At 42.1% G+C, this 20327-nt stretch overlaps 1 protein-coding gene across 2 annotated transcripts in view; it reads right to left on the minus strand.

Moving 5' to 3' along the window:
* Nucleotides 1-20327, minus strand: part of acbd6 (acyl-CoA binding domain containing 6) — a 47243-nt gene that overhangs the window by 20566 nt on the left and 6350 nt on the right. For both annotated transcript variants that reach the window (XM_076985297.1, XM_076985296.1), the window contains exons 4-6: nt 12734-12819; nt 6282-6387; nt 889-978 (exon numbers count right to left, since the gene is read on the minus strand). In XM_076985297.1, the coding sequence (XP_076841412.1) occupies nt 889-978; nt 6282-6387; nt 12734-12819 (282 nt within the window). The remainder of the gene's footprint in view (nt 1-888; nt 979-6281; nt 6388-12733; nt 12820-20327) is intronic.

Genomic DNA, 20327 nt, shown 5'->3' on the forward strand with positions numbered 1-20327 from the left:
CCGCCGGTGGTTTAACTCAGCCCGTGGAGGAGCCATTGCCGCACACTGCGGCCCCGGCCCGTAGTCACGCTACTGTTTAACGGTGTCTATTGCCTCCCCCGCTCCAGTCAGACTAACCTGCTCGGCTGCGGACTGAGCCTGTAAACACATGAACGAGTTGGACCACGGCCGCGGACTGGGCCAGCTGATGCGAGCTGTGTGCAGCGGAGATCAGAAAAAAAACTTGTCCCAGTAAAATCCAGGCTGAACTACGAAAACATACAGCAGTTTAAATTGTAGATAACATTATTTTAAATGTACTGCTGTCGCCTCTGCAACGTCTAAGGCATCTTGTACAAATTACCTTAACACGGTTAACACGGACGCAAGTGGCGGTCTTAAAGGTTCCAGAGCACTGTGCACTGTTTTTTTTTAAGCTATTGAAATTCTTAGATTAAAACTAACCACCACAAATAGGTAAGAGGAAGAAATACCCACGTTAGAGTTGTAGGTTGTTCTTTAGGATGCACTTTGCATAACATTATCAAAAATAATAGTAATAGTAATAGTAATATTATAGTGACACTTTTGAACATTTAGCACATTTTAACAATACTGCAATTCTACTGCTTAGTGGACATTTGGCCAATATAACTGACATTAAATTCCATTTAATCTCCAGCATACACATGTGATTTAGTGTCTGTGTGTATGTACTTGTACATATTTGTGTGTCTGTGTGAGTGTGTGTGTGTATGTGGTGCGTGTATGTATGTGGTGTGTGTGTGTGTGTGTGTGTGTATGTGGTGTGTGAAGTGTCTGTGTGTGTGAAGTGTCTGTGTGTGTAGTGTGTGTGTGGTGTGTGAAGTGTGTGTGTGTGTAGTGTGTGTGTATGTGTGTGTGTTTTACCTGGCTGTTGATGTCAGCACTGTGGTTCAACAGTAGTGTTACTAATTCTGTATGTCCTCTGTCACAGGCCCAATGCAGCAGCGCTCGACCCTGAAACACACAACACACACATTAACACAACCCAGTACACAACATACACATCAACACAACCCAATACACAACACACATCAACACAACCCAGTACACAACACACATCAACACAACCCAGTACACAACACACATCAACACAACCCAGTACACAACACACACACATAACACAGCCCCGTACACAACAGACACACATTAACACAGCCCCGTACACAACACACACGTCAACACAGCCCCGTACACAACACACACATGAACAAAACCCGTACACAACACACACACATCAACACAGCCCCGTACACAACACACATCAACACACCCCTGTACACAACATGAACACACAGCAACACACCCCTGTACACAACATACACACACATCATCAACACTACCCTGTACACAACACACATCAACACAACCCCTTACACAACACACACATCACAGCACATATTACACACATTAACACTACCCCGTACAACACACACACACAAACACACACACATCAACAAAGCCCAGTACACACCGCACACTAAACATATATTAACACAATCCAATACATCTACATTATATATATATATATATATATATATATATATATATATATATATATATATATATATATATATATCCTCCATTATTATGTATATCTACATTATATATATCAAATATTATATATATTTAAGTATTGACTTAAATTTACTTTTATTTAACCAGAAATTTTTTTTTGACTGGAAATGACACAGGCATCTCCCAGGAGATAATACGATGATGTACAAGAGGCATCATTGTGGGGAAAAAATATTTCTCAGCTTTTAAAATGTAAATGTGCCATATTTTGTCAATTGTGATTTTTTACACCGCAATCGAAATTTGTCCTCCGCTTTTAACCCATCTGTGCAGTTAGAACACACACACACACACACACTAGTGATTACTAGGGGGCTGTGAATCACACGTGCCCAGAGCGGTGGGCAGCCCTAGCCTGGCGCCCGGGGAGCAGTTGGGGTTAGGTGCCTTGCTCAAGGGCACCTCAGTCATGGCCTCAGGTCTGGGAATCGAACCCACGACCCACGTCACAAGACCAGTTCCCTACCACCAGGCCATGACTTTTATTCACATTTGAACAAAAAATGGCATGTCCAAAATTATTCATACTCTTCTCAATAATTAATAGAAAAGCCTTTATTGGCTATTACAGCAATCAAACGCTTCCTGTAATTGCTGACCAGCTTTTTGCATGTCTCCACTGGTATTTTTGTCCATTCATCTTTAGTGATGAGCTCCAACTCTTTGAGGTTGGAGGGTCTCCTTGCCATCACCCTGATCTTTAGCTCCCTCCACAGATTCTCAATTCAAGTCAGGACTCTGGCTGGGCCACTGCAAAACATTAATGTTTTTGTCTGCTAACCATTTCTTCACCACTTTGGCTGTGTGTTTTGGGTCGTTGTTGTGCTGAAATGTCCACTTGTTCCCAAGGCCAAGTTTCTCTGCAGACTGCCTGATGTTGTTGTTGAGAATCTTGATGTATTGCTCTTTTTTCATGATGCCATTAACTGCGATCAAGTTCCCTGGTCCACTGGCTGAAAAACACCCCCAAAACATTAGGTTCCCACCACCATGTTTGACAGTGGGGATGATGTTCTTAGGGTTGAAGGCTTCTTTGTTTTTGTGGCCAAACAATTCAATTTTTGTTTCATCTGACCATAAAACAGAACACCAGAAGTCGTCTTCTTTGTCCAGATGAGCATTTGCAAAGGTCAAGCGGGCTTTTGTGTGCCTTTTCTGGAGAAGTGGTGTCCTCCTTGGTCTGCGTCTGTGTAACCCAGCAGTGTGCAGTGTCCGTTGGACTGTCTGCCTTGAGATGTCGCCACCAGCAGAGCCCAGATTCACCAGGATGGCCTTGGTGGTGATCCTTGGATTTTTCTTCACCTCTCTCACTATTCTCCTGGCCAGCACAGGTGTCACTTTTGGCTTCCGACCACATCATCTGAGATTTTCCACAGTGCAGAACTTCTTGTATTTTTTAATAATACTTTGCACTGTAGCCACTGGAACTTGAAAACATTTTGATATGGCTTTATAGCACTTTCCTGACTTGTGAGCGGCCACAATGCACAGCCGCAGGTCCTTAGTGAGCTCCTTTGTCTTAGCCATGACTGTCCACAAACCAACTGCAGAGAGCTGCTGTTTTTCTCCTGTTTAGTTGATTAAAACAGCTGTTCCTAATGAATCAGGGTAATTAGGATGCTTTAAAACAGCTTGGAATGATATAGAACTTTGGATTTTCCCATATACTGTGACAGTTTTCAAAGGGTATGAATAATTTTGGACATGCCACTTTTTGTTCAAATGTGAATAAAAGCTGAGAAATATTTTTCCCCACAATGATGCCTCTTGTACATCATCGTATTAGCTCCTGGGAGATGCCTGTGTCATTTACAGTCAAAAATATAATTTCTGGTTAAATAAAAGTAAATTTAAGTCAAAATTTGCCTGGGGTATGAATACTTTCGGGCATGACTGTATATCTACATTATATATATTCTCCACTGGCCTCCGTGCTCACTAAATATCAGTCACTGACAAACCCGGTTCACCCAAATTATTAACTGGTCACATGACCATATGTACATGACATTGATGCATTTTAAGTTCTCACTCCCACAACCAGTAAAACAGACACTGGACTGGTGAACCCATACGTGCCAATTAAACCATCAGATGTCCATATTTACTCAATAACGTATATCACTGAGTATTCAGTATAGTAGACAGTGATCATTTGATACAGTAGATCACCAAGCAGTGATCATTTGGTACAGTAGCTCACCAAGCATTGATCATTTGGTACAGTAGATCACCAAGCAGTGATCATTTGGTACAGTAGCTCACAAAGCAGTGATCATTTGGTACAATAGATCACCAATCAGTGATCATTTGGTACAGGTCTGAGCTGTAACTCATCCTGCCATAAGAGCAACAGTGGTGCTGATGCTTTGTGTGTGTGTGTGTATTGAGAGAGAGAGAGAGAGAGAGAGAGAGAGAGAGAAAGGGGATGTGTGTGGGAGTGTGTGTCAGCAGGTGTGTGTGTGTGTGTAAGTAAATATCCCTGATGCTGCTCTCTCTGCTCTGATGGATGAACCCTACCTTCACCGCCCACGCACTCATCCATCCCTTTTTGTTATGCACAGCTCTATAAAAGTTAACTTCACAATAGATTTCTCTCCTCCACAAAAAAAATAAATTATGCACAACAATTTATAACTCAGAGCCTCGCAGCCTGTGCTGCCAGGCAAGGTGATGGCAGGATGAGGCCTCCTCTGGGTGCCTCGCAGGCGACAGAGAACGGCTTCATGGGTCGGGAGGACCAGACTCCCTCCAGAAACAAATGGGCGGTCAGTGTGGGCGGGGTGAGGCATGATTGATGGGGCTCTGAGGGCCGGAGGAGAACAGCCCCACCCCCTCCAGCACCAAGTGGTCCTATCCTGAAGCCCACTTCATTTATCAGTGAAGACCAATTAGATAAAGCAAACTGTTTAAGTCGAATCCCATGGTTTAAATCATATTGATCACAGTGGCTGAACGTTAAAATGGATATTTATGAGGGAGCTAGGAGCTCATGGCGTGAGCAGTTTTTAAGGAGTGTGCACCCCAGACAGTACATCAACTTTTCATCAGACACATGGTGAATATTTTTCCTCCCTCACTTCCTCATAGGCACCCTCCACTAGTCCCGCCCACCCAACTGTAACTTCACCCACCATGTCAGAGTTATGAGAGGAGGAGGAGGGAGAGGAAGAGAGGAAGAGAGGAGAGAGGAGGAGAGAGAGAGGAGGAGGAGAGGGAGGAGGAGGGAGAGGAGAAGAGAGAGGAGAGAGGAGGATGAGAGGGAGGAGAAAGAGGACGAGAGAGAAGAAGAGGAGAGGGAGGAAGACAGGGAGCCTGTAGGTTTAAGCTGGACTTCCTGTCCTCACTATTCTGACAGCAGCGTGGAGGGAGGTGCACACACACACACACACTGCACCTCTAGCAGCTCTGCACCACCCAGCACCCCCAACCATCCACTGGTACACATCTTCACAGCTAACTCATCTATTATCATCTCTGGATTTAATCCTCATGACCCCTGCAGACTGACCCCTACAGTATGGTTAATGTGTTTGGCCTCAGCAGACACAAGCTCTCATCCTCCCCCCCCCGCTCTCTAGATACTCAAACTCCAGTAATGTCAGCTGGGCACGTCAGAGTGTTGCGAAGGCTTTACTCATCTTAACAGTATCCCAGTGCTTTATAAATGAGAGAAAAGCAGTTTGTGTGACAGGGAGAATGTGATTGGTTAGGAGAGTCCTAAAAGAGCCCGCGTGCCCTAAACCCACAGGACCAGCAGTGCCCTCTAGAGGTTGGCCTGGAATACTGCAGTAGTACGGAACTGAAGAGGTCCAGTGGAAGTGAGCCATGCTCTTTCTGTTCTTGTCTTGATTTGGTTTTACATATGTGATCAGACTTTTTGTGCCAGGGCTTTTCTGTAATAGCTAGTGTTCTGCACTGCGTCACAGTTTTCTGTATTATGTAACCAGGATTGCCAACTCTCACGCAATGAGCGTGAGACACACGCATTTGACTGTCTTCACACGCTCACACCCCACACATCCGATTTCTCACGCTGAAAAAAAAATCTAGTTTATTTATCTCCGATCTACATCTATGATTCAATGAGTTACTAGTTCGCCAACAACTGGCGATCGATCGATCACGATATAATACTTAATTTGTGTCCATTTTACACTGCCCCCCCCCCCCCCCCCCCCCCCGTCAACAATTTACATCGGATGATCTTGAAAAGTTGGCTACCCTGATGTAACAGCATTCTGCACCGTGTCACAGTGTTCCGTATTATGTAACAGCATTCCGTATTATGTAACAGCATTCCGCACTGTGTCACAGCGTTCCGCACCGTGTCACAGCGTTCCGCATCGTGTCACAGCGTTCCGCATCGTGTCACAGCGTTCCGCATCGTGTCACAGCATTCCGCAGTATGTAACAGCGTTCCGTATTATGTAACAATGTTCTGCACTGTCACAGCGTTCCGTATTATGTAACAGCATTCCGCACCATGTCACAGCGTTCCGTACTGTGTCACAGCATTCCGTATTATGTAACAGCATTCCGCACTATTTCACAGTGTTCCGTACTATGTAACAGCACACACTGTGGAACAGGCAGGAGAGTAGGGTTGAACAGGAGAGCAGGGCTGAACAGGAGCATCTCCCACAGCCTGTACAACAGAAACGTGTCTCCTCTCCACTCACCTCCTCATCCTTCGTGTTGACGTCCACTTTCATAGAGCTGAGGGCCTTGCTGACCTGCTCAATATTGTTTTCTCTGCAGTAATCGAATATGTTCTTGTCCTCCTCCCTGGAGATACACAGGCCAAGATGTGGTTAACAAAGCCACTGTTACCATGATAGTATCAGAACAGTACACACAACTGCTACATCAGTGGTTCCGAACCTATGAGTCGCGACCCAACCAAAGATCCACGGAGGGTGGCAACACCCTCTTGATTTTAAGGGGTGTAATTTTAATACCATATATAGCCCATGTTGAATAAATGACAAAGCATTTAATTAATGTATGCATAGAAGCAATAAATTTTAAGTGCTACATTAAACATTTATTCTGTTTTTGAACGAAGACGAATTGAGGAATAAAATTATAACTAAAATATCCTAAGCCTAATGACTTACTGAATAGGCCTAAGGGAGGGAAAGATGGCTACACCACAGGTAGGAGAGACAGCGGAGGAATGTGTCAAAAAGAAAAAGTCAAAGAGGGGGTACCAAGAAAGTTTTATAAAGTATGGATTCATAGAAGCAATGGATAAAGTTCGAGCTGAATGTATATAGTTTTGCCGTGACAAACTGGCGAACGAAAGTTTGAAGCCCTGCAAGTTAAAGCGACACCAGACCACAAAACATCCGGAGACGGTGGGAAAACCGAAGGAGTTTTTTCTAAGAAAAAAAGAGCTTCTTGTTGCTAACAGGCCACTGAACATTAAACCAGATTCATCTTGCCATTCGCCACAACGTACCTGTCAGAGACGGCATTCAGCGCTCTGGTCAGCATCAAAATAAAGGCACGCAACAGACTGGATGTGCATGGCGACTTTCGTTTGGCTGTTACCAAAGTCACGCCAGACATCGAATCACTGGCTCAGGAAATACAGTGGCAGAGCTCTCATTAAAAGCTAGGTTGCCTGGCCTAGGTTGTGTTTACAGACAAATGAAAACGAGATTAAAACATAAAAAAAACTGAAATTGGTAATACTATATGTTCCTCATGTTCTGTGTTGTTGCCTGGGTTAAGTTGTGTCTACAACAGGCAAATGACAAGGAGATAAAAAAAACTGAAATTAAATTGTGTGGTAATATTACAAAATTATTAGGCCTACTCAGTTTGCATTGTTGCCTGCCTAAGTCTTTACAATAGTTAAATGAATAGGTGAAGAAGGAAAAACTTGAAATTCATGTGATAATATTATTTTTATTTTATTTATTATTATTTTCTTTTCTAAGTTATTCCTCATTTTCTGTGTTGTTGTTGTTGTGGGGGGGGGGGGGGGGGGGGGAGTGTTGGGTCACCAAAGCTTACAATGGTAAAAATATGGGTCCCTGAAGAAAAAGGTTGGGAACCACTGAGCTACATTACCGTCAATACACATGTGCGGAAACACACACACACACACACACACACACACACACACACACAGGATAAGAAATATTTTTGCTTTGTTAAAGAGCAATAGTAAATGCACAAAAGAGAATTCAAGAAGAATTTGAATTATTGAACAATTTTGTTGGTTACATTTCATACAGTTTCTGCCACAATGACCTAATGTAGTGCACTTAAGTGTGTGTGTGTGTGGATAGGTGTGGAGTATGTAAGCAGTGTTGTATAAAGTATGAAAGACCCATACTTGAGTAAAAGTACAAGTACTCTATCAAAAAATTGACTTGAGTAGAAGTTGAAGTGTTCTTTAAAAACTTTACTTAAGTAGAAGTACAGAAGTATTCGGCATTTCGGCATTTTTTGTACTTAGGTATTGCAAGTAGTTTATTCTAAAATTTATTACTCAAGTACTGAAAGTAAAAAGTACAAGTATTGTGAATTAATTAAAGAAAGCCGTCAAAGTTTGATTATCAATTGTTTTTATATATCACTTACAAATCAAAGATGTTAAAGACCACAAATACAAGTGTTCTGTATGTACAAACAAGTAGTAACTTAAAAAACTTGGCTTAACACCTTGTACACAAAAAACAGATAACCTATGTCCCGCTACGTCGTAGGTTTGACGCAGAAGTACACGTTCGCCTTAATTTAGCTGAGAAAACAAGATGTATTTTGGACGTAAAATCCGTCCGTCGGATTCTAAGTGTGAGCCTACTGCCCTGCATTTACCCTCAATAAATGCCCTTATGCGGGCCCAGGTTCAATGGTCACGGTTCACTACTGAAATAAACAGAGACTCAAACTTAAACAACAGGAATAAAAAAAACTATACCTTGAAGTGTAAATAACCATAGACATAAATAAACATCTACATAAACAAACATACAAACAACTACAACAACAAGTGTTATCTGCAGTGTTACTGCTCGTTTAAGTTCTCAACAAACAGGTGAGTCCTCAGCCTACATATGATCTTCCAGCTAGTGGAAGATCGTTCCACCATCACAGAGACAGAGAATCATCTAAAGGTGTGACAGACACCTGCAAAGCGTGATAAGAATGTCTTCCTGTGTAGCGTTAAGTGAAGAGAGTGTGTGTGTGTGTGTGTAGTGTGTATCTGTGTTCGGAAGGCATTCCTGTTACATTAAGTGAAGAGTGTGTGTGTGTGTGTGTGTAAGAAGGCATTCCTGTGTTGCGTTAATTGAAGTGCGTGTGTGTGGGGTGTGTGTGTGTGTGTTGGGAAGGCCTTCCTGTGCCACTTTCTCACATCCTCTTAGTACTTCAGTACGTGAGTGAAATCAGAAGGAATTTGCACGTGCTCGCACGCACACACACACACACACACACACACATATAGAGCATAAGTCTCGTAAACCTTTTTAGTACAAGTATCATACGCCAGTGGGTCGTTAATGAACAGCAGTGCATGAACAGTCACCACTTTTCACATGAGCAAGGCAGACGCAATTAAAGCCCAAACCAAATCATTAACGGCTTTAATCAAATGTGAAGGAGGCCGTGGTTCTAATGGCCAAGCCCTCATCACAGCAGGCAGATTGGTACGCAACAGAGCAGTGACTGAAAAGGCTTAATTGGGACACAGCTGAGGAAGAGAGAGGGCATGATGGAGGGTTGGAGGAAAGATGGAGGGAGGGAGACAGAGAGAGAGAGAGGAGAAAGAGAGCTTTTAATTACTTCTTTTCTCTCTGTCTCCCAGGAGTAAGTGACATCACCACCAGGGGAGGGGAAAAGAGTTATAACCAAACACCCCTCCCTCTCTCTCTCCCTCTCTCCATCAATCCTCCCATTCCCCCATCCTTCCATCTATTCATCACTTGTTGATCGCCATTCCAAAAATATAATTAAAATCCTAGAATTTTTCAGAGCCAGCAGCTGTCATGCATATATATGCATATTAATGAACTCATTTAGATGGAGAGAAGCAACAGTTCAGTCATTAAGCATTTGGGTGGGTGTGGTCAAGCAAAGACACACCCCCAAGAGCCCACAGCAGCAAAACAATGAATCCAATCAGGAAAACTCTCAGTTGACATCACATGGTAATACAACCTCACGGTTACTGCAGGCCGACACTCTCCTGTGTACTGTGTGTAAAGCATGTTAAACTCCATAAATGATAAACTCCATAAATGAATAATTTTATGTAATGATGACACAGTTAAATTAGACATTACAGTTACTATAAACATATTTGCTCTAAATACAAAGTAGAACAAAACAGTTTTTTATGTTCTAGTAATAGTATGTTATAACCTTTCTCATGTGTGGTGCTATTTACTACCTTGAACTACAGGTGCACAACACCAGACACCACACCAACACTAACATTAACACCAGACACCAACACCAGACACGACAACAACACCAGACACTAACACTAGACACCAAACACCACACCAAGACCAGACATTTAATGAGAAACAGCAACACTGATAACATTATTACATGTGGTGAGTAAATCATTCCTAACACAGTTTGTACTTTACAAAAGCAGATTAACCATTTCTGATTTTACTTAGTATTCCTGGTGTAAATGGTAAAGTATGGTAATGTATGTATGGTAATGTATGTATGGTAAAGTACACATGGTAATGTATATATGGTAATGTATGGAAATGTATATATGGTAATGCATGTATGGTAGGGCAGTCATGGCCTGGTGGTCAGGGAACTGGTCGTGACCGGAGGGTCGTGGGTTCGATCCCCAGACCTGAGGCCATGACTGAGGTGCCCCTGAGCAAGGCCCTTAACCCTCAATTGCTCACTTGTATAAAAATGAGATTAAAAAATGTAAGTCGCTCTGGATAAGGGCATCTGCCAAATGCCATAAATGTAAATGTAATGTATATATGGTAATGTAATACATAACCCTTGCCAGACTGGAACTACCTCCTCTGTGAATGTTTTTCTTCTTTTTCTTTCAAAAAGCAGGTGAACTAACTAACACTAACCCAGGTGAATGGGTGTGTGGGTGTGTATTAGTGACTGGTGTGTTATGGGTGTGTGTATTAGTGACAGTTGTGTTATGTGTGTGTATTAGTGCAGTGTTTCTCAACCTTTTTTCAGTTGTGGCACCCTTTATATGCATGCAAAATTTTAAGCCACCCCAGTTTACAATGCGTTAAAAACACAGGCTTTGGGGGGTGGGGGGGTGGAGACGTAAGTTGTTGACGGGGGTGGGGGGGGGTGAACGTAAAATGGACACAAATTAAGTATTATATCGCAATCTATCGATCGCGGGTGGTTGGCGCCAAAGCGAACTAGTAACTCATTGAATCATAGATATGTATCAGATAAATAAACAAGATTTTTTTTTTCGGATGTGAGATATCGGAAGTGTGCCGTGAGAGCGTATGAAAACGGTCAAATGCGTGTGTCTCATGCTCAATGCGTGAGCGTTGGCAACCCTGAAAACATACTCTCTGCAACCATCTCCCGGCCAACATAACACAAAAAAGTGATTATTAAGACAGAGAGCAGATAAATGTGACTTACAGTCAGTGGGAAACCTGCGTAATCACGTGCTGACCTTGGTCATATGCAGGTCATATGCACGCTTTGAGCGTGAGACTCACGCATATTTAGCGATTTCACACGCTCTCACGCCACACATGGAATTTCTCACGCTTGAATATTATTATTATTAATTAATTTTTTTAATAATCTAATCGCCGCACACCGCGAGGAGGGTACGGCTCGAGAAAAGAGACCACCTCCCCGTGGCTGCGTGTGCGTGGCTGCCTGGCCATGGCACAAACGCGTTCCTGATCTCGCGCATGCTCGTTCGTGTGCAAAACGATGGCCGACGCCAGCGTTTAGTGTAAGTTAAAATACCTCGTTTTTGTAGACAAACGAATCTTACATTCTAGTCTTGTATTTGCAGTGTATATGTTCATAAAGTTACTTTATGGAGAGGAAAACATTTAAGAATAGCCTGTTAAGTTCTCTGCATTGTAAACTTCGCATGGGAACAATGAACAATGCTTGACAAATTGGGAATACCAATCTACTGTAAATTGAACAGTGTTTAAAGAGGGGAAGCCATGCGGCTTTTGCAAAAATAAAGTTCTAAATGGAAATATTTTGTTTGTGTGTTTTCATGTATTTCTACCTGAATTTTATCTGCAAAACATTAAGTTTAATGTGCATTGAAGTTTTCAAATCCTTTGCAAACATCCTTATAATGCCATGTAGGATGTTTCGTAAATACAAAGAGTGAAGGTATAACTAGTATATGTAGTTATTTATGTAGAAACGGTAAATTTGCATTTATTACTTTTATTTAGAAATTCCTATCACGCGAGACTATAACGGAACTTCACCAGCGCGGTGCAGCCAGGATGAGAGAGCCATGGTGAGAGAGTCTCCCAGTCTCGCGCCGTATACTATTGGAGGCCGCAGCATATTCAGCCAATCCATCGGTTGTATATTATAACAGGTTGAACCAATCAGAATATAGATCGCGCTGTTTCTTGGTAGACTTTAGCCAGCCCGCTCCCCAACCACACACACACACACACACACACACACCCACACCCGCTACACTAACCATCGCGACAGATTCCAATCCCCCCCGCCTGAAAAAAAGCTCACGCCCACCAAACTTGAGAGATCTAGTCATATGAAATACATTTTAATGATTTTTAAAGCGTATAATAACTTCAATTTTTAAAACTATAGTTTTTTATTTCACATCAGAATATTTTGACGGCACCCCCGATGAAGACAGACGGCACCCCAGGGTGCCGCGGCACACCGGTTGAGAAACGCTGTATTAGTGACAGTTGTGTTATGTATGTGTATTAGTGACAGGTATGTTATGGGTGTGTGTATTAGTGAGAGGTGTGTTATGGGTGTGTGTATTAGTGAGAGGTGTGTTATGGGTGTGTGTATTAGTGAGAGGTGTGTTATGGGTGCGTGTATTAGTGACAGGTGTGTTATGGGTGTGTGTATCAGTGACAGGTATGTTATGGGTGTGTGTATTAGTGACAGGTGTGTTATGAGTTACCTGATCGTCTCTTCCTGGTACAGTGAGCTAACTGCAGCTCCCCCAAAGCCAGTTCTACGATCTCCTCCTCGTCTTTCTGAGGAACCCTGTGTACACAAACACACCTCTTACAACCCTTACACCCTAACCCTCTTACAACCCTTACACCTAACCCTAACTCTCTTACAACCCTTACACCCTTACCCTAACCCTCTTACAACCCTTACACCCTTACCCTAACCCTCTTACAACCCTTACACCCTAACCCTAACCCTCTTACAACCCTTACACCCTAACCCTAACTCTCTTACAACCCTTACACCCTAACCCTCTTACAACCCTTACACCCTAACCCTCTTACAACCCTTACACCCTTACCCTAACCTTCTTACAATCCTTACACCGTAACCCTAACCCTTACATCATTTGCTAACTCCATTTAACAGCTTACAACCATATACAACCCCACACAACCCTGACAACCCCACACAACCCTGACAACCCTACACAACCCTGACAACCCCACACAATCTTATAACAACCCTGACAACACCATCCTATCTGTCATAAGCTCTAACAATCCTCCATAACCCCATACAATCCCCATAATGCCTTACAACATACTTAAATCATTGCTGGAACTGAAAACTTCAAAATATTTTTGATTCGCTTTGATTTGGAGGTTGAGGAACCCTCTTTCTCACACTGATGGACAAACCATTCAAGAGACTGGTGCTCAGTTAACTCCTACAGTGCTGGATTAACTCTTATAATGCTCAGGTAACTAATACAGTGCTGACCTTTCTCTAACAGCGTTTTAGTGCCAGGCTGGATTAACACTGTAGGTGCTATTTCAGCACTGGAAGATTGGCTGTGTGGAAAACACAGCAATTACTGGTCTGTCTTGCTTGTGTGTGTGTATGTGTTTGTGCATGTGCGTTTGTGTGTGTGTTTATGTATGTGTTTTTGTGTGTGTGGTTTTGTACATGGTGTGTGGTTTGTGTCTGTGGGTTTGTTTATGTATTGTTTGTGTTTGTGTACATGTTTGTTTGTGTATGCACATGTGTGTGTTTTGTGTGCAGTGGGGAGAACAAGTATTTGATACACTGCTGATTTTTCAGGTTTTCCCACTTGCAAAGCATGTAGAAGACTGTAATTTTTATCATAGGTACCCTTCAACTGTGAGTGATGGAATATAAAACAAAAATCCAGAAAAATACATTGTATGATTTTTAAATAATTAATTTCCATTTTATTGTGTAAAATAAGTATTTGATACACCAGAAAAAGAAATTAAATATTTGGTACAGAAACCTTTGTTTGCAATTAGAGAGATGAGATGTTTCCTGTAGTTCTTGACAAGGTTTGCACACACTGCAGCAGGGATTTTGGCCCACTCCTCCATAGAGATCTCCTCCAGAGCCTTCAGGTTTCGTGGCTGTCGCTGGTCCACACGGACTTTAAGCTCCCTCCAAAGATTTTCTATTGGATTCAGGTCTGGAGACTGGCTAGGCCACTCCAGGACCTTAAGATGTTTCCTACGGAGCCACTCTTTAGTTGCCCTGGCTGTGTGTTTTGGGTCGTTATCATGCTGGAAGATCCAGCCACGACCCATCTTCAGTGCAGAAAACCACCTTTGCAGAAAAGCATCCCCAAAGAATGATGTTTCCACCGCCATGCTTCACGGTTGGGATGGTGTTCTTGGGATTGTACTCATCATTCTTCTTCCTCCAAACATGACGAGTGGAGTTTAAACCAAAAAGTTCTATTTTTGTCTCATCAGACCACATGACCTTCTCCCATTCCTCCTCTGGATCATTCAGATGGTCATGTGCAAACTTCAGACGGGGTTTTACATGCGTTGGCTTGAGGAAGGGCGTGCACTGCAGGATTTTAATCCTTCACGGCATAGTGTGTTACTGATTTTTTTTCTTTGAGACTGTGGTCCCAGCTCTATTCAGGTCATTGACCAGGTCCTGCCATGTAGTTCTGGGCTCATTCCTCACCTTCCTCAAGATCATTGATGCTCCACGAGGTGAGATCTTGCATGGCGCCCCAGACCGAAGGAGATTTTCCGTTATTTTGCATTTCTTCCATTTTCTAATAATTGCACCAACAGTTGTTGCCTTCTCACCAAGCTGCTTGCCTATTGTCCTGTAGCCCATCCCAGCCTTGTGCAGGTCTACAATTTTATCCCTGATGTCCTTACACAGCTCTCTGGTCTTGGGCATTGTGGAGATGCTGGAGTCTGACTGACTGTGTGTGTGGACAGGTGTCTTTTATACAGGTAACGAGTTCAAACAGGTGCAGTTAATACAGGTAATGAGTGGAGAACAGGAGGGCTACTTAAAGAAGAAGTAACATGTCTGTGAGAGCCAAAATTCTTACTGGTTGATAGGTGATCAAATACTTATTTCACACAATAAAATGGAAATTAATTATTTAAAAATCATACAATGTATTTTTCTGGATAACCGTGGAAAACCTGAAAAATCAGCAGTGTATCAAATACTTGTTCTCCCCACTGTATATGTATGTTTGTGTGTGTATATGTTTGTGTGTGTGTGTGCTTGTGTTTGTGCCTGTGTTTGTGTACATGTATATGTTTGTGTGTGCCTGAGTTTGTGTATGTTTGTGTGTGCCAGTATTTGTGTATGTGTTTGTGTGTGTGTGCATGTTTGTGTCTGTATGTGTATATGGTTGTGTGTGTGTGTGTGTGTGTGTGTGTGTGTGTGTGTGTCTGACTAACTGTCAGCTGCATTTTATTCATGGAATTTAAAAGGTCCAGATGTCGTCCGTGTAAAAGCACCTGTGTGGGGACTTTCTCCTTTTGATTAAAATGGAGAGATTTCCTGCTGATGCACTTTCTTTCTTTCTTTCTATTCTTTCACTTGTTCACGGCCGCTGCTGCTTCTACAAAAGGCTCGGCAGGCCAGTCAGGTCCACGCAGCCCATTGTCTATCTTCCTCTGGCATGAAGAATTTGCCCCTCCTGTTTACAGAACTACCACAATCACTCCCAACTCAGGGGGAGGAGGGAGGTGTGTGTCTTTGTGCAGGTTTATGGTAGCAGTCAGAATGTGTTACACAACTGACAGTCAGAGAGAAAGAGAAAGAGAGAGAGAGAGAGAGGATGACTGATGGGCTTTTGTGCTGTTGGATCATCTGCTAATGAATAAATCAGTTTTCCAGAGTTTTGGCAGATTCTGCAGATTCAGATCGGACACGTGTCTCTCTCAGCACTTCATGTGTTAGTCTCAGTGTGTGCACTACAGTCTTAGACTATAACTAAACACTTTTCATTTAAAAAATATTAATGACAATGATCTTGGCTATTGTTTGTCTCGATTACAGGAGAAGTCAATTAAATTATTTGCACCATATTTATCAGAACTGTGTATAAATCAACAGTGGCTTGTCAGTGATAAGTATTATTTTGAGTTATTATATATATTATAGCGCCCCCTATAGATTAACTAACACACACACACACACACTATATTGCCAAAAGTATTTGCTCACCCATCCAAATTATCGGAATCAGGTGTTCCAATCACTTCCATGGCCACAGGTGTATAAAATTAAGCACCAAGGCATGCAAACTGTTTCTACAATCATTTGTGAAAGAATGGGTCTCTCTCAGGAGCTCAGTAAATTCCAGCATGGAACTGTGATAGGATGCCACCTGTGTAGCAAATCCAGTCATGAAATTTCCTCCTTCTAAATTTAAATATTCCACAGTCAACTGTCAGCTGTATTATAAGAAAAATGGAAGTGTTTGAGAATGACAGCAACTCCCGCCACAAGAACAGTTTCTTTCCATCTGCCATTGGACTCAAGAACAGCATATGAATCATGTTATCTATCCCACAGAACCTGCCTTCATCACTTTTACTTGGAATGCACTATTCCACATGCACTACTCCACATGCACTGCTGTACATAGTACTGTTGTTGCACATTTTCTGCCTCTGTATTTTTATGCCCTTTGTATTTTTATTCATCTTTTATTCACTTTATTCATTCTATTTATATTCCCTTATTATTACTTGTTTTTATGTTGCAACTTCATGCCGAAGCAAATTCCTAGTCTGCGAACCCTGTTCATTGACAATGGCAATAAAACTTTTTCTGATTCTGATTCTGATGAAGTGGTAGGACACATAAACTGATGGAGCAGGGTCAGCGGATGCTGAAGTGCATAGTCCAAAGTGGTCGCCAACTTTCTGCAGTCAATCACTACAGACATCCAAACTTCACGTGGCCTTCAGATCAGCTCAAGGACATGAGAGCCTCATTGAATGGGTTTCCATGGTCGAGCAGACATACATCACCAAGTGCAACACAAAGCATTGGATGCAGTGGTTGCCACTGGACTCTAGAGCAGTGATTCTCAACTGGTGGGTCGAGACCCAAAAGTGGGTCGCGGACACGTTCTGGGTGGGTCGCGGACCGATTGTTAAAATAATAATAATAATAATAATAATAATAATATAAAAATATTATAATAATAATAATCATCAATGCTCTTGATTTCGTAGCCTACTCATCTTTTATCTTGAAAAAAGACAGCGAGGCACGCGCCAGACATTCGAACCTTTTTCGTTGCCATGATAACCACTAATTGTTTACCGATTAACCCTCACTTTTAAATTGTTATAACGTTTGGAGGCAAGATGGCGAAACGCAAATATATCCCTGAGTATTTAAAATGTGGATTTTCATTTATTGAAGACAAACACGGACAGAAACCCCAGTGTGTTATTTGTAATGAAGTGCTGGCACAAGAGAGCATGAAACCATCCAAATTAATGCAACATTTACAAACAAAACATCCCGCATGTAAAGATAAGCCTGTAGAATTTTTTCAAAGACGACTTCATGAGCTGAAGGTATCACAGAAGTGTCTGACAGCATCTTGCTCCAAACAAGAACAAGCACTCCTGGCATCTTACCACGTAGCTCACCGTATTGCAAAGGCCAAGAAACCCCACACAATAGCTGAAGAGCTTATCTTACCAGCTGCCATGGACATGGTTAGAGAGGTGCTGGATGAATCAGCGGCAGACAAGCTTAAAACCATACCTCTGTCCAATGATAGTATAGCTCGGCGTATTGAAGACATGTCTGGTAACATAAAACAACAGACTACAGCTTGCGTTCAGGCAAGCCCTTACTATGCATTACAGATGGATGAATCCACGGATATCGCTCACCATGCCATTTTACTGGTTTATGTGAGACATTTGTGGCAAGGTGATTTGCAAGAACAATTTCTCTGCAGCAGAGAACTCCCCACCACTACCAAAGCAGAAGACATATTCAACTCCGTGGACTTGTATTTGAGCTCAGTAGGCCTAAGCTGGGAATACTGCATTGGAATTACAACTGACGGCGCTGCCTCCATGACCGGGAAACATTCAGGTGTGGTGAAACAAATTCTGATGAGGGCACCTAGTGCACAGAGAGGCACTGGTGGCTAAGAATATGGTTCCTGTGCTTGATGAAGCTTTGCAAAATGTCATCAAAGTGGTGAACCACATAAAACGGAGTGTGAAGAACAGCCGCTGCTTTTCAAATTTATGTAAAGATTTGGGCTCTGAGCATATGCAGGTGTTGTATCACTCCGAAGTGCGCTGGCTGTCGAGAGGTAGGGTCTTGTCACGCTTTTACGAACTGAAAACAGAAATCGCCTGCTTCCTCGCAGAGAATAACTCCTCATATGCTCAACTGTTTGACAACGACACCTGGCTCGCGCTTGTTGCATATCTTGCTGATATTTTTGATCAACTCAACACATTAAACGTGTCTTTGCAGGGGAAAGGACACAACATTTTTGAACAGTCAGACAAAATTTTAGCGTTCAAGAAAAAGATCAAACTGTGGGTAAATCATTTATCCAAAGACAGACTGGACATGTTTCCCAACGCTTCCCATGAAGCACAGCAGTTGGACACCACGGCCAAAAATGACTTGAAGAAAACGATCAATATGCATCTCAATAAACTTCAAGATCGGTTTGACGACTACTTCCCACAGAGACACGACGATAATAGCTGGATACGCAACCCTTTCATTGTCAACATTGAAAGCGTCGTGTTGCCAAACAACGAACATCATCAGCTGGTGGAACTGTCATGTGACCAGACGCTGAAAAACTAATTCAACGATGTAAGCCTTTCCCAATTCTGGTGCAGCGATGTGATGGCTGAATATCCTTCTCTTGCCACTCTTGCCGTCAAAACAATCCTACCATTCAGCACAACCTATCTTTGTGAAAGTGGCTTTTCTACCTTGGTCCAACTCAAGTCAAAGCAGAGAAACAGGCTGAACGCTGAGCATGATCTGAGAGTAACTCTGTCGACTGTCACTCCGGACTTTGAAGCTCTGATCAAAAGTAAAGTACATGCCCAACTGTCTCACTGACTTCCACAAAAGACAGATTAGGTGAAATTATCTTGTTTTGTAACCTTATTTATTTTATGCTGTTTATTGAAATGTCAAATTATTGAGTTAACTTTTATACATGCAGTTAGCATGGTCTTCCTCAGTGTCTTATATTGTAGACTGAATACACAAGTGAAATATCTCATTTTATGGCCTTATTTTATGCAATTTTGATATTTTATTTTATCATAGTTTTTTTCTACATGTTGCCATGGTCCTCAGTTTCTTAAAAATTGCTCATACATTCACTTTGCATGCTTATGTATGTTGTTTTTGAAGGCCATGTTTCAAGAATAAATTTGTTTGGTTTGTATTATATAAAAGTGGGTCGCGACTTAATGACCATGTGAAAATGTGGGTCCGGGCTGAGACCAGTTGAGAACCACTGCTCTAGAGCACCAGACACTCAGACACTGCCATCTGCTGGTCAATTTCTTAATGCAGTCTCTAATTAGGGACTTGCGCGTAATTACATCAGTACAACAATGGCTGTCCCACCAAAACAGACTGCACAGACTGACTAACTTAGTAGAAGAAGGGTGTGGTAGAAAATCTAACATTTTCCTTGATGATAGATGTATGCGCTAGTGCTTTTTACCTATATATATCAGTGGGGAACCATCAGGGCCCTCTACACCCTCTCAGAGGGCCTAAAAATATTCTTAAAACATAAATATATAATATAATTTATCCAATTTTATTTGATCTACTTACAGTTTGACAATCGACATTTAAACAATTACAAAAATATAAGCAAATAAATTATTCAACCGTGTCTATTCAATCTGTGTTGGAAGGTGAGGGTTTAAGTGGAAACCTGTGAGCCTGTGTCTCCCCCTATCAGGACTGTGATGCCCGCTGTTCGTGTACAGAGGGCCTGGCAGTTATAATTCAGCGCAATACCAGTTTCAAATGACAGTAAAATTGACCAATCATATCTTCCCTCTTAGTGGGTGGGCTCAACTCATGGGTTAAAGCAAGAAATTTTCATTTGGCTGAAATGTTTCCTGGCAAAAGACAATGCCAGCAATTACTGAAAATGTGGTGTAGTTGGGACAAGGCCTCTTTTGCCTAATAAAGTATATTTATCTTAACAGCCTGTGTAAGGAGAGAAGAGAGAATCTATGAAGCGACAAAATGCAACACCTGAGCAATAAATGTACATAAAT

This window comes from Brachyhypopomus gauderio, unplaced genomic scaffold, assembly GCF_052324685.1.
Source record: "Brachyhypopomus gauderio isolate BG-103 unplaced genomic scaffold, BGAUD_0.2 sc40, whole genome shotgun sequence".
Taxonomy (NCBI): domain Eukaryota; kingdom Metazoa; phylum Chordata; class Actinopteri; order Gymnotiformes; family Hypopomidae; genus Brachyhypopomus; species Brachyhypopomus gauderio.